This window comes from Schistocerca nitens, chromosome 5 (genome assembly GCF_023898315.1).
Source record: "Schistocerca nitens isolate TAMUIC-IGC-003100 chromosome 5, iqSchNite1.1, whole genome shotgun sequence".
NCBI lineage: Eukaryota > Metazoa > Arthropoda > Insecta > Orthoptera > Acrididae > Schistocerca > Schistocerca nitens.
In genome coordinates, this window is record NC_064618.1 from 352342239 (window position 1) to 352359424 (window position 17186).

General features: G+C 44.8%; 1 protein-coding gene across 1 annotated transcript in view; it reads left to right on the plus strand.

Annotated features, from left to right (window-relative positions):
- LOC126260071 (trypsin-2-like) overlaps positions 1-17186 on the plus strand; it is a 102805-nt gene that overhangs the window by 39684 nt on the left and 45935 nt on the right. The window contains exon 4 of the mRNA XM_049957270.1: positions 4604-4745. Coding sequence (XP_049813227.1) covers positions 4604-4745 — 142 coding nt within the window. The remainder of the gene's footprint in view (positions 1-4603; positions 4746-17186) is intronic.

Consider the following 17186-nt stretch of genomic DNA (forward strand, 5'->3'; position numbering starts at 1 on the left):
AAGAGATTATAATGAAAACATTAATGAAGTTAATAAAACTATTTTAACTAATCAGTTTACAAAAAAGAAAAATTAAAAAATTTTAAGAATTACTTCTCAAAAACTGATTTAACACTGTAATAAGTCAAATAAGCAGTCTTTGAAGCATCTGTGATAAACAAATAATTGAATTTTCATCTACATAAATACTCTAGAATTCACATTTATGTGCCTGGCAGAGGGTTCATCAAATCACCTTCCAAACGATTTTCTAATATTCAGTCTCACAGAGTGCTAAGGAAAAACCTTTCCATGCGAGCTCCGATTTTCCTTACTTTATTATGATGATTGGTTTCTCTCTATGTACATCAGCGCCAACAATATGTTTTCGTCTTTGGAGGAGAAAATTGGTGATTGAAATTTTCTGAGAAGATTCTGCAACAACGAAAAATGCCTTTGTTTTAATGATGTCCACCCCAAATCCTGTATCATTTTGCTGACACTCTCTCTCCTATTTCCCCATAATACAAAATGTGCTACTCTTCTTCGAACTTTTCAGTGTAACCCATGGATCCTATCTCGTAAGGATGCCACACTGCACAGCAGTATTCAAAAGGAGGATGGACAAGCTTAGTATCGACAGTGTCTTTCATAAATCTGCTACATTTTCTAAGTGTCCTGACAAAAATCTGCAGCCTCCCCCACTACATTTTCTGTATTTTCCTTCTAATTTAAGTTGTTCATAATTGTAATTCCTAGGTATTTACTTTGAATTCGTTTAATTGAATTAACAGCCTTTAGATTTGACTGATTTATTGTGCAAATGAAGATTATTGCTAGAAATGAACAGAAAATGCACCCTTTAAATGACTATGCTTTTATTACTAAAGAAGCTATTATTGGTGAAAATGTAAATGTTAGATTCTAACAATTTTAATATTACTTAAAGTGTACTTCATAGTCTTAACAAACAAACCAATTGTAACCAATCAAGAAAATTATTACATAATTCAGTAATTTGAGACATAAGATTAACAGATTTTGTACATGTAGATTTTAAAAAAAAAATTATTTGGTGAACTATTGTTAGAATCAAATGAAATGATAGGTTAGGGCAATAATTTTTTAAATTTTCATCTATACAAATGGACAATTATTCGATCCCCAGAATTATCACTTCTTTTGTTAGAAGTGAAACAAATAATTCTCAAAGGGTAACAACTACAAATAGAAGACAAAAAATTCAAGGTGTTTCTTGAATCTCTAAAACTAAAAAGGGTAAACTTGCTACAAAAGCTTTTTAGTTGATAGACTGAAAACTGTTAATATACATGGAGTAATTATAAATGAGTTACATAAAGTGCTGAGAAAAAATTTTTAAAGAAGCATTGTAATTTCTCTTAGTGTTGATGATTTATACAATCAGATCTAGTCGAGATGGATTCAGGTAATTTGAAAGGAATATCAAAAATAAATTATGTAAGTATTTATTAACTAATGTCATAGTTTCTTTTAAATTTACTTGGTCTTTCCTAGTTAAAGGTAAAGCAAGTATGATTGTAATCGATTCCTTCACAAAAATAGTCAGGTCAATACAATCAAGAAATTTATAAACAGTTAACAGTAAAGAAATGTGTAATAAAGACTTTAAAGACTTAGTGAAAAAATACAAGATTAATCATTTTTCAACGGTTTCTGAATTAAAGGTGTCCATTGTTGAAAGATTTAATAGAATATTGAAAGAAAGGATGTGGAAGAAATTCGACTTACAAGAAAATTGTAGGTGGATGAGTTCAGTTAAAAATCTACTTGATGAATATAACAACACAAAATATTCAACAATAGAACAGAAATCAAGAGAAGTAAACAAAAGAAAAAAAAACAATCTTTATGAAAACTGTTTATTTAACAAATTTTCTAGATACTAAACCTAAATACAAAATAGGTGACCTTTCAGGCTTTCCCGACAGATCTGCTGCAAATACACTTCTCGGTGTTACCGCAGATCGTATTATGTAATATGCACAATATTTCATTTATGCAACTGCTCCACAGGTGATGGTAGCTGCTGCTGCCACTGCTGCAATGCACGACGGATGATAATCGCGCAGCAACGTCGAAATTTATGAGGCCAGGATCAGGCATTACGTGTGTGTGGGATGACGCTCACAGTTGGAGGAAATTGGCGCTCCTGGTGCACCCTGCAGGAGTCGCAGAAAGACTCTCCAGCCTTGTCTGTGGGCATTGACAGTGCTGCTGGACGCTCCTGTGGTTAGAAGCTGAATTAAATCTCAGCAATGCGCTGCGTCGCGTCTTAAATAGGAAGTTCTTGTCTACCCTGTTTTGATTTAATCGCAGCCAGTGCCGAATTCCAGGAGGCGTTTATTGAAAACCTGCAGCCTTGTTGAAATATTGTCCATTGTCGGATATGTATGGCATCCTTAACAACACAATACCGGTGCCCCTTATTCAAGCAATGCTTCACTGCCGCTGATTAATCAGATTGCACTAGGCATGTATGACGATGGTGTTCGACGCAATGTTTTTCTACGGTTCGGCATGTCTGCCAAACATAAGATTTTTTACTCTGACATGTGATCTTAAACACGACACGTTTCCTAAGGCCAAGGTCGTCTTTGAATGGCCGCAAGAAATCTATTTTTCTGGTGGCCGAAAAACACAAGTGATGTCGTGCCTTTTGAAGATTCTTTCTATTCTTGAACACATGCCGCTAAAATAGGGCAAGAATGTCGTTGTAGCGGATGCCGTCGCCCCTTCATTTACATCCCTCCACTGAATTTGCTTAGAACGAAATGCATGGCGTATCTGTCGTTCGGAACAGCCATTCTGTTTGATACCGCTTTTCATGTTGTAGCCCACCAGGAAGACTGTCGGCACCTGAGACCACATGTGCTCTATGCACCATAGAGGGTAAGACACTTGTGTTGCTCAGAGTGATGACAATTTGTATCCTGCAAATATAGTTCCGTAAGAGATGATCTCTGATAAACACTATGTCACAGTGTGCCATCAGCTTTCCTTCTGACTATGACATCCACGGATGGTAAAATGCCACCTTTTTCCATTTCGATTGTGAACCATATATTTGGATGGAGTGAATCCAGATGCCGGAGAAACACAAGTAATGTCTCTATTCCGTGGGGCCATACTACAAATACGTAGTCCTCACACCACCAGAAGCAGGAAGGATTGAGATTTACTGGCAGTAGCGTTTTTTCCTCAAAGTCTTCCGCTAAATAGTTGGCCACCAAGTAAAACAGAGGATATCCCATGGCGACACCGTCCACTTGTTTAAAATACTGGTCATTGAATGAGAAATAAGTTGAGGCATTTTTTAGTAGATCTTATATGCCTTGTTCAATCAACTCATGCCGCAGTAGTAGCCAGATTCTGTTCTATAGCCCAATTAGCAAAGGGAGATAACGTCCGCTGTGTTCCACAAATATGAGAATTTGCAGTTTTGCCAGCACCGACTGATAAAGTAGAAGACTCTTTGATAAAAGTAACTTCCTGCATATTTCAGTACGTCTGCATTTATTCCATCTAATCCTGCAGCTTTCACATTTTCAATTTTCAATATTCTGTAGTTCATCCACTATCATCCTGTCGATATTTACAGATTCGTTTCCCTCGTCAAAATGTACATCGTACCCAGCTTCATCCTATATGCATAGCCACTCTTGAAAATGTCCAATCCATTGATTTTCCTTAATGGCATTAAGTTTTGCTATATCTTTCCTGACTGATTTATGTGTCTTATTATCTATATGCTTTACTACGTCTTCTATGTGTATCACAGGAGAGGAAGTCTGTACAAAACTGTAGGTGAGACTGTCGGACAAATCGTCTAGCATAATTTAATTTTTTGTTTCAAGAGGGTGTGACTGCTTACGTTCACAATCGTGCTCATATAAACATGACATGATGTAACGTCTCTGATTATTGAAGACCTATTGTCAAATCAGATCCCTGTAACAATAAAAAGCAGTATACCCGTTGGAAATAGGTTTAGGTGGACGCCACCGGCGTTTATAAATCAAATCACTTGACTCGTCCAGTTCAATTTCCTGTGTGAACTGTTATGAAACATATGTATTCTAACTATGCTGCAGGTTCACATGTGCTGGAAGGGGGAATTACTTGGACACGATTAGCACAAATAGCCTTATGATGATGAGGAAGTTGCTATTGCTGATTCTTTCTAATTCTCTGCAGCAATCGATCATCATCCTTTAATTAAATACGAAAATTAGTTTCATAACTGAGGAATGAATGAAGATGGAAGAAATATTTCCAGAATGATGTCGCCATATATCAGATAATTAGCAATATTAATGTCTGATTTAACAGTCTCTTGAGTCATGCTTAAACAGTCCTCTTTTTAAAGGCTACTTTCCAGGATAATATAAATACTAAACTGGTTCCAAGTAGGGTTTAAATTCCCGTGACGTGTGGAGAACAGTCAAGAAACTACTCTACGTTCCGGGCTTAGTGTGATACACCACTTAAGACGACAAATAGCGACCGCGTTGCTGTCATACAGAATACATCTCAACCGTTTCATTAACTGCGCAGTAATGCAGGCTGTTTCTTTTTGTTTCAGAGCCACCCTGGAGGCCTTGTTTGTCCATGCAGGCTCCACCACGTATGGTCCCGAAACTGGTGTGGTGGTGGGAGTGAACGCAACCATCTTTCACGAGAACTTTGATGAATGGTCCTACTGGAACGACATCTGCCTGCTCAAGGTATGATCTTCACTTGCGTTACCCTTGTCTTGTTTCTGTGGCACATGACGCCCTCTACTGTCGTAAAGTAGGTGTGCTTAGGTTGAACAGACACTGCCCAGAAACTGTAGCGGAGGTATCACTGTGTTTGACTATTAAATCAAAGGTATTTTGTTTCATTCCTGCCACTGAATTATGGCCAACTGTGGCAGCCGAAGGGATCTGGTATAGGGAGCTAGCCGCAACTGCCAACCAGCTTATCGAAAGAGAGCGAGGAACGGATACATGTGCAAAGCACTATCTTACCCTTTGACTGGGGAACTCACCCGAGAGGCGGAAGAATAAACACTGAGCAACGTAAGAGGACGCAAATGGCAAAAAAGCCACAGTATAAAAGTTACATAAAAAGTGTATCCATTGAAAAAGTTATATCTCTCCATTGCCTAACGATTCCAGAGTAGCCTGCCACTCTGACTCCAGGAACAGACCTCCAAGGGGATGATACTCATCAGATCAAGGTTGAAATCCAAGATAGGATAACATGCTATGAATCGGAGAGTGGAATATCCAAAATCGTATCATGGTAGGAATATCAGACTATCTGAAAAGATAAATTTAAAGGATGATTCTCGATGTACGTAGTAGGCATCAGTTGAAATGTAATGGAAATAAAGTAAAAATACCTGTACAGGTGAATAGAGGGTAACAGCAGAATGGTATAGCGGGAGGAGGACTCGTTAAGATAAGAGAGACAGAGCAAAGAGTGAGGATCTGTGAACAGTTTAGTCATACAATTACTCTCATCACAATAGAAACGAAACCAACGCTATGAAACACACAGGTATACGTATTAACGTCATGATGAGAAGATGGCGGGGCAGACGAAGTTCTGAGGGAAATGAGTGGGAAATTTAGATTGTAAAGGGAGACGGAAATCTAATAACCACGAGCGATTGGAAACCTACAGCAGGTGAAGCACTAGAAGGCAGAGTTATGGGACCGAGTGAGGTGGTGCAGTGTTTAGCTTACTGGACTTGCAGTCGGGAGGACGACGATTCAGTCCCGCGTCCGGCTATCCTGATTTAGACTTTCCGTGTTTTCCCTAAATCGCTCCAGATAAATGCCGGGATCGTTCCTTTGTAAGGGCATGGCCGACTTCCTGCCCCGACCTTTCCTAATCCGATGGGACTGATGACCTCGCAGTTTGGTCTCTTCCCTCAAACAACCCAACCCCAACAGTGTTATGAGATAAAAATTGCTCAGCGATAAGACTGTAAGAGGAGCAAGACATTCTAAGTCCTGAAATATATTTCACTAATAATAGTGAGCAGTAGTAAAGTTAGCTTTGAAGAGCACGCCGCAGCGCATAGCGTGAATCAGTCGTCCTCCGTTTTCTTGCTGTGGCGACGTTGTCGCAATTGAAGTCTTCGGTGTCTCCCTCTAGCGGGAAAGTTGCAGACAAGTTAGATTCTGCGCCATTTACTGAGCCTGAGTGAGGCTGTTGTGGGCAGCCATGGCTACGGCTGTTGTAACCAAATGGGAAATTGGTCTGCCCAAAAGTGAAGTTATACAGGGTGGTCCACTGATCGAGACCGTGCCAACTATCTCACGAAATAAGCGTCAAACAAAAAACTACAAACAACGAAACTCGTCTAGCTTGAAGGGGGAAACCAGATGGCTCTATGGTTGGCCCGCTAGATGGCGCTACCATAGGTCAAACGGATATCACCTGCGTTTTTTTAAACAGGAACCCCCATTTTTATTACATTATGAATGTTTTAGTTGGACACTTTTTTCGCTTTGTGATAGATGCCGCTGTAATAGTCACAAACATATGGCTCACAATTTTAGACGAACTGTTGGTAACAGGTAGGTTTTTAACTTAAAATACAGAACGTAGGTACGTTTGAACATTTTATTTCGATTGTTCCAATGTGATACATATACCCTTGTAAACTTATTATTTCTGAGAACGCATGCTGTTACAACGTGATTACCGGTAAATACCACATTAATGCAATAAATGCTCAAAATGATTTCCGTCAACCTCAACGCATTTGGCAATACGTGTAACGACATTCCTCTCATCAGGGAGTATTTCGCCTTCCGTAATGTTCGCACATGCATTGACAATGCGCTGACGCATGTTGTCAGGCGTTGTCGGTGGATCGGGATAGCAAATATCCTTCAACTTTCCCCACAGAAAGAAAGCCAGTGAACGCGCGGGCCGTTGTATGGTGCTTCGACGACCAATCCACCTCTCATGAAATATGCTATTCAATACCGCTTGAACCGCACGCGAGCTATGTTCCGGACATCCATAATGTTGGAAGTAAATCGTCATTCTGTCATGTCGTGAAACATTTTGTAGTAACATCGGTAGAACATTACGAAGGAATTCAGCATACATTACGCCATTTAGATTGCCATCGATAAAATGGGGGCCAATTATCCATCCTCCCATAATGCCGCACCATACATTAACCCGCCAAAGGTCGCTGATGTTCTACTTGTCGCAGCCAAAGTGGATTTTCCGTTGCCCAATAGTGCATATTATGCCGGTTTACGTTACCGCTGTTGGTGAATTTGATGCTTCGTCGCTAAATACAACGCGTGCAAAAAATCTGTCATCGTCCCGTAATTTCTATTGTGCCCAGTGGCAGAACTGTACACGACGTTCAAAGTCGTCGCCATGTAATTCCTGGTGCATATCTCAACACCGACGTTTTTGAGATTCCCGATTCTCGCGCAAATTGTCTGCTACTGATGTGCGAATTAGCCGCGACAGCAGCTAAAACACCTACTTGGGCATCATCATTTGTTGCAGGTCGTGGTTGACGTTTCACATGTGGCTGAATATTTCCTGTTTCCTTAAATAACGTAACTATCCGACGAACGGACCGGACACTTGGATGATGTCGTCCAGGATACCGAACAGCATACATAGCACACGCCCGTTGGGCATTTTGATCACGATAGCCATATATCAACACGATATCGACCTTTTCCGCAATTGGTAAACGGTCCATTTTAACATGGGTAATGTATCACGAAGCCAATACCGTCCTCACTGGCGGAATGTTACGTGATACCACGTACTTACACGTTTGTGACTATTACAGCGCCGTATCTCACAAAGCGAAAAACAGTGGTCCAACTAAAACATTCATATTTCTTTACGTACTACACGAATATGTAATGAAATATGGGGGTTCCTATCTTAAAAAAAATGCAGTTGATATCCGTTTCACCTATGGCAGCGCCGTCTAGCGGGCCAAGCATAGCGCCACCTGGTTTCCCCCTTCAAGTTTCGGTTTCGTTCTTTGTAGTTTTTTCGTTTGACTCTTATTTCGTGAGACATTTGGCCCAGTCACGATCAATTGACCACCCTGAATATATATATATATATATATATATATATATATATATATATATATATATATATATTGTAGGGTGTTACAAAAAGGTAGGGCCAAACTTTCTGAAAACATTCCTCACACACAAAGAAAGAAAATATGTTACTTTCCATGGTAGAGCTCATTTTATTACTTCTCTTCAAATCACATTAATCATGGAATGGAAACACACAGCAACAGAACGTACCAGCGTGACTTCAAACACTTTGTTACAGGAAATGTTCAAAATGTCCTCCGTTAGCGAGGATACATGCATCCACCCTCCGTCGCATGAAATCCCTGATACGCTCATGCAGCCCTGGAGAATGGCGTATTGTTTCACAGCCGTCCACAATACGAGCACGAAGAGTCTCTACATTTGGTACCGCGGTTGCGTAAACAAGAGCTTACAAATGCCCCCATAAATGAAAGTCTAGAGGGTTGAGGTCAGGAGAGCGTGGAGGCCATGGAATTGGTCCGCCTCTACCAATCCATCGGTCACCGAATCTGTTGTTGAGAAGCGTACAAACACTTCGACTGAAATGTGCAGGAGCTCCATCGTGCATGAACCACATGTTGTGTCGTACTTGTGAAGGCACATGTTCTAGCAGCACAGGTAGTGTATCGCGTATGAAATCATGATAACGTGCTCCTTTGAGCGTAGGTGGAAGAACATGGAGCCCAATCAAGACATCACCAACAATGCCTGCCAAAACGTTCACAGAAAATCTGTGCTGATGACGTGATTGCACAATTGCGTGCGGATTCTCGTCAGCCCACACATGTTGATTGCGAAAATTTATAATTTGATCACGTTGGAATGAAGCCTCACCCGTAAAGAGAACATATGCACTGAAATGAGGATTGACACATTGTTGGATGAACCATTCGCAGAAGTGTACCCGTGGAGGCCAATCAGCTACTGATAGTGCCTGCACACGCTGTACATGGTACGGAAACAACTGGTTCTCCCGTAGCACTCTCCATACAGTGACGTGGTCAACGTTACCTTGTACAGCAGCAACTTCTCTGACGCTGACATTGGGGTTATCGTCGACTACACGAAGAATTGCCTCGTCCATTGCAGGTGTCCTCGTCGTTCTAGGGCTTCCCCAGTCGCGAGTCATAGGCTGGAATGTTCCGTGCTCCCTAAGACGCCGATCAATTGCTTCGAACGTCTTCCTGTCGGGACACCTTCGTTCAGGAAATCTGTCTCGATACAAACGTACCGCGCCACGGCTATTGCCCCGTGCTTATCCATACATCAAATTGGCATCTGCCAACTCCGCATTTGTAAACATTGCACTGACTGCAAAACCACGTTCGTGATGAACACTAACCTGTTGATGCTACGTACTGATGTGCTTGATGCTAGTACTGTAGAGCAATGAGTCGCATGTCAACACAAGCACCGAAGTCAACATTACCTTCCATCAATTGGGCCAACTGGCGGCGAATCGAGGAAGTACAGTACATACTGACGAAATTAAAATGAGCTCTAACATGGAAATTAAGCGTTTCCGGACACATGTCCACATAACATCTTTTCTTTATTTGTGTGTGAGGAATGTTCCCTGAAAGTTTGGCCGTACATTTTTGTAACACCCTATATATATATATATATATATATATATATATATATATATATATATATATATATATATATATGTGTGTGTGTGTGTGTGTGTGTGTGTGTGTGTGTGTGTGTGTGTGTGGCCGGCCGAAGTGGCCGTGCGGTTAAAGGCGCTGCAGTCTGGAACCGCAAGACCGCTACGGTCGCAGGTTCGAATCCTGCCTCGGGCATGGATGTTTGTGATGTCCTTAGGTTAGTTAGGTTTAACTAATTCTAAGTTCTAGGGGACTAATGACCTCAGCAGTTGAGTCCCATAGTGCTCAGAGCCATTTGAACCATATATATATATATATATATATATATATATATATATATATATATATATGTGTGTGTGTGTGTGTGTGTGTGTGTGTGTGTGTGTGTGAGAGAACTTTTAACATTGCAGCACGTCATCAATCGTAAATAATTTAATGGCTATACCGAATCCGCCTCGACTGCAAATAGAAACCGGATGATCACTTAGGTTTCGGCACACATAACCACGCCTTCTTCAGAACACACTAAAACTACAAACTGCCTATTTTGGCATGGTCCAACATTAATACAGAACTCCCAAAAGGGCAAACGACTCACATAAAATTTAAAATAACCGGTACGTGTGTACCATGTCAATAGCTGTACTTGGCTCAAACGTCAGAAGCATGCCTCCACACCCCAGCCAACGTTCTGTGTGCCGCAGGCTCTCAGGAAAACTGAGGTGGCGCCGGCAGCTAGGCTGTGAGAATGTCAGATAGGAACGCGCATGAGCAAATTGAGAAATAGTTTTCTTCCATGTGATTGGCAGAAATGTGTTACGAAAGTAATCCGACGACCGGGTCAAGGGCACAGGAAGTTAATGCGTGTGTATGTACACTCGGGTATTGATTAGACAAATATATTATACTAGAACTGACATGTGATTAGATTTTCACGCGATTTGGGTGCATTGATACTGAGAAATCAGTACCCAGAACAACCACCTCTGGCCGTAATAACGGCCTTCATACGCCTGGGCATTGAGTCAAACAGAGCCTGGATGGCGTGTACAGGTACAGCTGCGCATGCAACTTCAACACAATACCACAGTTAATCAAGAGTAGTGACTGGTGTATTGTGGCGAGCCAGTTGCTCGGCCACCATTGACCAGACGTTTTCAATTGCTAAGAGATCTGGAGAATGTGCTGCCCAGGGCAGCAGACGAACACTTTCTCTATCCAGAAAGGCCCGTACAGAACCTGCAACATGCGGTCGTGCATTATCCTGCTGAAATGTAGGGTTTCGCAGGGATCGAATGAAGGGTAGAGCCACGGGTCGAACACATCTGAAATGTAACGTCTACTGTTCAAAGTCCCGTCAATGCGAACAAGAGGTGACCGAGACGTGTAACCAATGGCTCCCCATACCATCACGCAGGGTGATACGAAACTATGGATATAACGAATACACGCTTCCAATGTGCGTTCACCGCGATGTCGCCAAACACTGTAAACAGAACCTGGATTCATCGGAAAAAACGACGTTTTCTCATTCGTGCACTCATGTTCGTCGTTGAGTACACCATCGCAGGCGCTCCTGTCTGTGATGCAGCGTCAAGGGTAACCGCAGCCATGGTCTCCGAGCTGATAGTCCATGCTGCTGTAAACGTCGCCGAACTGTTCGTGCAGACGGTTGTTGTCTTGCAAACGTCCCCATCTGGCGACTCAGGGATCGAGACGTGGCTGCACGATCCGTTACAGCCATGCAGATAAGATGTCTGTCATCTCGACTGCTAGTGATACGAGGCCGTTGGGATCCAGCACGGCGTTCCGTATTACAGTCATTGGATCTCGACCAACGCGAGCAGCATTGTTGCGATACGATAAACCGCAATCGCGATAGGCCACAATCCGACCTTTATCAAAGTCGGAAACGTGATGGTGCGCATTTCTTCTCCTTACACAACGACGTTTCACCAGGCAACGCCGGTCAACTGCTGTTGGTGTATGAGAACTGGGTTGGAAACTTTCCTCATGTCAGCACGTTCTAGGTGTCATGTCACCACCGGCGCCAACATTGTGTGAATGCTCTGAAAAGCTAATCATTTTCATATCACAGCATCTTCTTCCTGTCGGTTAAATTTCGCGTCTGTATTTCGCGTCTGTATTATCTTCGTGGTGTTCAAAAATGGTTCAAATGGCTCTGAGCACTATGGGAATTTAACTCTGAGGTCATCAGTCCCATATAACTTAGAACTACTTAATCCTAACTAACTTAAGGACACCACACACATCCATGCCCGAGGCAGAATTCTAGAATGCGACCGTAGCGGTCGCGCGGTTCCGGGCTGAAGTGCGTAGAATTGCTTGGCCACACCTTCGTGGTGTAGCACTTCTAATAGCCAGTAGTGTATAATGTCCTAGCTCGAGGACGATTTTATATAACATGGATAAGCTGAAACGGGTCTGTATGATTCTGTTAGTTCACTCCATAGTAACTGTAAATATACTAAGCTCATTAAAAAATGTTATGAAAAGGCTCGTCCTTACTCCGAGGGAAAGCAAATACACTCCTGGAAATTGAAATAAGAACACCGTGAATTCATTGTCCCAGGAAGGGGAAACTTTATTGACACATTCCTGGGGTCAGATACATCACATGATCACACTGACAGAACCACAGGCACATAGACACAGGCAACACAGCATGCACAATGTCGGCACTAGTACAGTGTATATCCACCTTTCGCAGCAATGCAGGCTGCTATTCTCCCATGGAGACGATCGTAGAGATGCTGGATGTAGTCCTGTGGAACGGCTTGCCATGCCATTTCCACCTGGCGCCTCAGTTGGACCAGCGTTCGTGCTGGACGTGCAGACCGCGTGAGACGACGCTTCATCCAGTCCCAAACATGCTCAATGGGGGACAGATCCGGAGATCTTGCTGGCCAGGGTAGTTGACTTACACCTTCTAGAGCACGTTGGGTGGCACGGGATACATGCGGACGTGCATTGTCCTGTTGGAACAGCACGTTCCCTTGCCGGTCTAGGAATGGTAGAACGATGGGTTCGATGACGGTTTGGATGTACCGTGCACTATTCAGTGTCCCCTCGACGATCACCAGTGGTGTACGGCCAGTGTAGGAGATCGCTCCCCACACCATGATGCCGGGTGTTGGCCCTGTGTGCCTCGGTCGTATGCAGTCCTGATTGTGGCGCTCACCTGCACGGCGCCAAACACGCATACGACCATCATTGGCACCAAGGCAGAAGCGACTCTCATCGCTGAAGACGACACGTCTCCATTCGTCCCTCCATTCACGCCTGTCGCGACACCACTCGAGGCGGGCTGCACGATGTTGGGGCGTGAGCGGAAGACGGCCTAACGGTGTGCGGGATCGTAGCCCAGCTTCATGGAGACGGTTGCGAATGGTCCTCGCCGATACCCCAGGAGCAACAGTGTCCCTAATTTGCTGGGAAGTGGCGGTGCGGTCCCCTACGGTACTGCGTAGGATCCTACGGTCTTGGCGTGCATCCGTGCGTCGCTGCGGTCCGGTCCCAGGTCGACGGGCACGTGCACCGTCCGCCGACCACTGGCGACAACATCGATGTACTGTGGAGACCTCACGCCCCACGTGTTGAGCAATTCGGCGGTACGTCCACCCGGCCTCCAGCATGCCCACTATACGCCCTCGTTCAAAGTCCGTCAACTGCACATACGTTTCACGTCCACGCTGTCGCGGCATGCTACCAGTGTTAAAGACTGCGATGGAGCTCCGTATGCCACGGCAAACTGGCTGACACTGACGGCGGCGGTGCACAAATGCTGCGCAGCTAGCGCCATTCGACGGCCAACACCGCGGTTCCTGGTGTGTCCGCTGTGCCGTGCGTGTGATCATTGCTTGTACAGCCCTCTCGCAGTGTCCGGAGCAAGTATGGTGGGTCTGACACACCGGTGTCAATGTGTTCTTTTTTCCATTTCCAGGAGTGTATGATGCTAACGTTACACTGCAGCCAGCAGCGGTTCTCCCGTGCCCTCGAAGTCCCTCATGTTTGAGCCAAATAAAATAAATTTAGCTAAAAAACATTTCCAGTTCCTAATGAATAATAGTAATAGTCAACCCTCTAAATCCCAGAGGGGTAGTTCTGTGCACTTGGTGAAAAGGGTGAATAGTCAGCTGCGCGGCACTGACCATCCATCTTTTCTCCTGATATTCCAGCAGGTGCGACATCGGAGTTACAGAAATCTTCTTTAACAAAAATCGTTTCATTCTGTGTTCTTAGTTCACTATGTGGACAGACGTAATTCAGTCGTAGAAGGGAGAAACGTGACTTTTTTCTTCGTAATGTAGCACAAACCAATTTGATTTATAACAGCTTCCATTCCGTCGCAGAAATGTATACTTCAATAATGCGTTCCAGTGACAGGCATACTTAAATTTGGGCCCATTTTGTTTTCATGCGACAGTGGGGTATGTACTTCGTCTGACAGTTCTGCCACAACCTTTTTTCCATTTCCTGTTCCGGTGAATTCACGTTATCGATCGTTCCCGCTCACCTCGTGTGCAATCACCTTGCTACAGTTGGACGATTTAATGTTGTTCACATCGTTTTGATCGGCTCACTGCCTCCCTATGATGAAGTGATATACTGTTTAACAGTCATTGAATAATTCAGTAACTGGACGAAGGTCATTCCACTACGTAGTGTTCGAGCAGAAGTGGCACCAGCGTTTTCAAACTCACTGATCACTGGATTTGGAGTACCTAAACAAACAGCGACTGACCAAGGAACACAGTTCCAGTCAGAGCACGTTGCGTGCATGAGCGCAGATTTGAGGTTCTAAATTAACACGAACAATGGCACATCATTCACAATTAGATGGAAGAACAAAGAGATTCCGCCGAACTTTGAAAGCAGCCATCAGACCGCATGGTAAGCCGGCCGAAGTGGCCGTGCGGTTAAAGGCGCTGCAGTCTGGAACCGCAAGACCGCTACGGTCGCAGGTTCGAATCCTGCCTCGGGCATGGATGTTTGTGATGTCCTTAGGTTAGTTAGGTTTAACTAGTTGTAAGTTCTAGGGGACTAATGACCTTAGCAGTTGAGTCCCATAGTGCTCAGAGCCATTTGAACCATTTTGAACCAAGACCGCATGGTAAAAATAAGTAGAGTAACATCATTCAACCATTTCTCCTTGGACTATGTTGCAGTGTGGGACAAGAAAATAAGTCTACAACAGCTGAGATGCTGCACGGCACAACTCTGACACTGCCTGGTCATATTGTTACGTTGAAGGAGGTGTAATTAGGTGAATGACGAACACTAACTTCACCTAACAAAGATTTACTCGGGACTTGCACATACAGGAGCGCGGAGTGAACTGCCTCCTGCCCGAACACATACAGTATATAAACAGCTACAGAACATTCGAGTATAATGATTCTTGCCATTTGTGGATACTTCTAGAATGTACTCGAACTGAATATACACTCCTGGAAATTGAAATAAGAACACCGTGAATTCATTGTCCCAGGAAGGGGAAACTTTATTGACACATTCCTGGGGTCAGATACATCACATGATCACACTGACAGAACCACAGGCACATAGACACAGGCAACACAGCATGCACAATGTCGGCACTAGTACAGTGTATATCCACCTTTCGCAGCAATGCAGGCTGCTATTCTCCCATGGAGACGATCGTAGAGATGCTGGATGTAGTCCTGTGGAACGGCTTGCCATGCCATTTCCACCTGGCGCCTCAGTTGGACCAGCGTTCGTGCTGGACGTGCAGACCGCGTGAGACGACGCTTCATCCAGTCCCAAACATGCTCAATGGGGGACAGATCCGGAGATCTTGCTGGCCAGGGTAGTTGACTTACACCTTCTAGAGCACGTTGGGTGGCACGGGATACATGCGGACGTGCATGGTCCTGTTGGAACAGCAAGTTCCCTTGCCGGTCTAGGAATGGTAGAACGATGGGTTCGATGACGGTTTGGATGTACCGTGCACTATTCAGTGTCCCCTCGACGATCACCAGTGGTGTACGGCCAGTGTAGGAGATCGCTCCCCACACCATGATGCCGGGTGTTGGCCCTGTGTGCCTCGGTCGTATGCAGTCCTGATTGTGGCGCTCACCTGCACGGCGCCAAACACGCATACGACCATCATTGGCACCAAGGCAGAAGCGACTCTCATCGCTGAAGACGACACGTCTCCATTCGTCCCTCCATTCACGCCTGTCGCGACACCACTGGAGGCGGGCTGCACGATGTTGGGGCGTGAGCGGAAGACGGCCTAACGGTGTGCGGGACCGTAGCCCAGCTTCATGGAGACGGTTGCGAATGGTCCTCGCCGATACCCCAGGAGCAACAGTGTCCCTAATTTGCTGGGAAGTGGCGGTGCGGTCCCCTACGGTACTGCGTAGGATCCTACGGTCTTGGCGTGCATCCGTGCGTCGCTGCGGTCCGGTCCCAGGTCGACGGGCACGTGCACCTTCCGCCGACCACTGGCGACAACATCGATGTACTGTGGCGACCTCACGCCCCACGTGTTGAGCAATTCGGCGGTACGTCCACCCGGCCTCCCGCATGCCCACTATACGCCCTCGCTCAAAGTCCGTCAACTGCACATACGGTTCACGTCCACGCTGTCGCGGCATGCTACCAGTGTTAAAGACTGCGATGGAGCTCCGTATGCCATGGCAAACTGGCTGACACTGACGGCGGCGGTGCACAAATGCTGCGCAGCTAGCGCCATTCGACGGCCAACACCGCGATTCCTGGTGTGTCCGCTGTGCCGTGCGTGTGATCATTGCTTGTACAGCCCTCTCGCAGTGTCCGGAGCAAGTATGGTGGGTCTGACACACCGGTGTCAATGTGTTCTTTTTTCCATTTCCAGGAGTGTAGAAATTAAAATTGTACAGTGCAGGTGAGTTTTGAAATCACGACCCTGCATGCAACAGTTTAGTATCATTTCCACTAAACCACGGTGCTACTCAGATCTTTCTGCGACATTGCTCCCTCCTTAAGAGAACAGCGTCTCGTTGTTACGTCGTCCTAGTCCGGGAACGAGTCATCCGTCCTGCATACTCCGGCTCTTGATGACTGATTCTCGCCTTGGCGGTGATCTTCTTAGAACTTCTTTTGCCGCTACGCACTTCGGCACCTTTCTGCTTGTTGCTTGTCACTGGAGCTTCGAATTTACCCTGGGTAGCAGGATCCTTATAGGGCTTCATTAGAAGTACGTGGACCGTATCTCTGACCTTCCGTCGTCTTGTGTTGGGGTAGAAATCTTCAACTTCATAACTAACATCAGACAACAGTCTTACAATCTTATAAGGTCCAAAGTAGCGCCGGAGGAGCTTCTCAGAGAGACCAACCTTCCAAACAGGAGTGGAGATCCAGACGAAGTCACCAGGCTGGTAGACAACAGGGCGGTGGCTTACGTCATACCTTCGGTGATCATTTTCTAGCT